This window comes from Macrobrachium rosenbergii, chromosome 41 (genome assembly GCF_040412425.1).
Source record: "Macrobrachium rosenbergii isolate ZJJX-2024 chromosome 41, ASM4041242v1, whole genome shotgun sequence".
Taxonomy (NCBI): Eukaryota; Metazoa; Arthropoda; class Malacostraca; order Decapoda; family Palaemonidae; genus Macrobrachium; species Macrobrachium rosenbergii.
This window is the reverse complement of record NC_089781.1, coordinates 14,167,881-14,170,556: the sequence shown is the minus strand read 5'-3', so window position 1 is coordinate 14,170,556 and position 2,676 is coordinate 14,167,881. Positions and strand designations below refer to the sequence as shown.

Genomic DNA, 2,676 nt, shown 5'->3' with positions numbered 1-2,676 from the left:
ATATTTACGTTTAGTGTAGTGCATAAAATTACTTCTTTTAGTGATCTTCATAAAGAGGTCCCCCATCGTTTACGAGTCCTTAATGTTTTCCTGAGGTTGCCAATGTGACAATTGTACTATATACATACATACATACATACATATATATATATATATATATATATATATATATATATATATATATATATATATATATATATTATATATATGTGTGTGTGTGTGTGTGTGCATGTGTGTGTGTGTGTGATGTGTGGTTTGCGGTCATTTCTTCGAAAACAGATCTTCGAAAACAGATCTTCGAAATCAAAAACTTCGAAGTACAATAACTTCGAATAGCATAATCTTCGTAGTAAACTACTTCGACATGCCACTTTCTTCAAATCACCAATTTCACGCTAATGTGCGAAAACAAACTAACGTTTGCTTTCTCTTTAGTTCAATATATTTTTCGCAGTGGAAGCACCCTTTAAGGAGATGGCTGAATTTGTAAAAAGTTCAAAAGGAAAGCCAATGCTCCTGTTAAACGGATATTTGTTTGTTAAAGACAAAAGTGTAGAGAATAAAACGTACTGGAAGTGTAAGGATTTTGAAAACAAATGTAAGAGCCGTACGATAACGATTGAAAATGAAGTGAAAAAGGAACCCAAACAACATAATCATGCCGGTGATCCAGAAAGTGTGGAAGTTTTCAGATTTATTGAGGATGTAAAGGATAAAGCAAAAAACAGTCGGGAAGCACCACACGTAATAATTTCGGATGTAGCGTCACAAGTTTCGCAAGCAGCTGCAGTTGCATTACCTACCACAAGTAGCATAAAAAGGACAGTGCGGCGTGTTAGGCAGAAAGAGGATATCGGATTAGTTATGCCTTTGCATAGGAGGGATTTAGTTTTTACGGATGACCAAACAAAAACCAATAATGGTGACCCATTCCTAATGTTTGATTCTGGTGCCTCAGACGACAGAATTCTAATTTTTTCAACTGCACGCAATTTGCAAGTTCTGTCTACCTGCCGCCATTTATATGCTGACGGGACATTTAAAACGGTGCCATCTATTTTCGAACAACTGTATACTGTTCATGGTGTCAAAAATGGACTTACAATTCCATTCATCTATGCATTGCTGCCGAATAAAAGAGAACAAACTTACATCGAAGTGTGGAAAGAAATTAAAGTACTTGCTCCTAACTTGGCCAGCGATTCAATTTTGATTGATTTTGAACCTGGGATGATAAATGCGATCAACTCAGAATTTCCACAGATTGCTAACTATGGCTGTTTCTTTCATTTTTGTCAATGTATATATAGGAAACTTTGTGCGTGTGGACTAAAATCGCTTTATGACACTGATGCCGAATATGCTTTAAGTATACGTGTGCTCTCAGCGCTTGCCTTTTTGTCACCAAACAGAGTTGTTGAAGGTTTCAATTTGCTTATCGATGAAAATATCATTCCTGGCGAGGCAGATAGTGTTCTCGATTACTTCGAAGACAATTGGATTAGGCGTCCTGACAGAAGGGGAAGACGTCGAGCTCCCAATTGTAATGTTGATATGTGGTCATGCTTCGAGAGAGTGGAAAAAGATTTACCCAAAACGAATAATTCAGTCGAGGGCTGGCATAGAGGATTCTTACAGCAAGTTTCTTCTTATCATCCAACTATATGGAAATTCTTAAGTGCACTTAAAAGGGAACAATCTTTAAATGAAGTAAACCTAGAACGCATAAATAGCGGTTTTGAGTTCCAGAAGATGTCGAAGAAATACAAAGCCAGTACAGACCGTCTCAAGAACCTCGTCTCCTCTTTTGACGATTCAACTGACATAATAGACTATCTACGTGGAATTTCCCACAACCTCAAGTTCTAAACAATGATTTATGTTTATATAACTTCTGATAGAAATTGTCCTGACAATTGCTTTTTAATTATTTTGTTTTAATAAAAATTTTAATGCAAGTGTTTTTGATTATCCTTCAAAAAATAAAAAAATAAAAACATCACATTCTTTGTTTCCTATTTTTTGGGATACCTGGACCATGTGTCGCTAAGCAAACCTACTTGGGTAGTTGAGGGTAAGTTAGGGTTTTCCTCTTTATTCTGCCTTCTACTCCTTTTAAATGGGATTGAGAGAGAGAGAGAGAAGTGACAAATTGGTGATTTGAAGAAAGTGGCATGTCGAAGTAGTATACTACGAAGATTATGCTATTCGAAGTTATTGTACTTCGAAGTTATTGTACTTCAAAGTTTTTGATTTCGAAGATCTGTTTTCGAAGACCTGTTTTCGAAGATCTGTTTTCGAAGAAATGACCGATACCTATATATATATATATATATATATATATATATATATATATATATATATATATATATATATATATATATATATATATATAAAAGATATTATATAAATATATAAAAATATATATATATTATTGTATATAAAAAGATAGATTTAAAATATTTGAAATAATATTAATAAATATATACATGTATATATATATATATATATATATATATATATATATATATATATATATATATATATATATATATATATATATATATATACTGTATATATATGTAAATGTATATATATGTATATATATATATATATATATATATATATTTATATATATATATATATATTATTAGTTATAAAAGGATAGATTTAAAA

General features: G+C 31.8%; 1 protein-coding gene across 1 annotated transcript; it reads left to right on the top strand.

Moving 5' to 3' along the window:
- The first annotated feature begins 474 nt into the window (after window positions 1-474).
- LOC136826863 (uncharacterized) lies at window positions 475-1,869 on the top strand. Its single transcript, XM_067084360.1, has one exon. The coding sequence runs from the start codon at window positions 475-477 to the stop codon at window positions 1,867-1,869; it is 1,395 nt and encodes a 464-aa protein (XP_066940461.1).
- The last annotated feature ends 807 nt before the right edge of the window (window positions 1,870-2,676 follow it).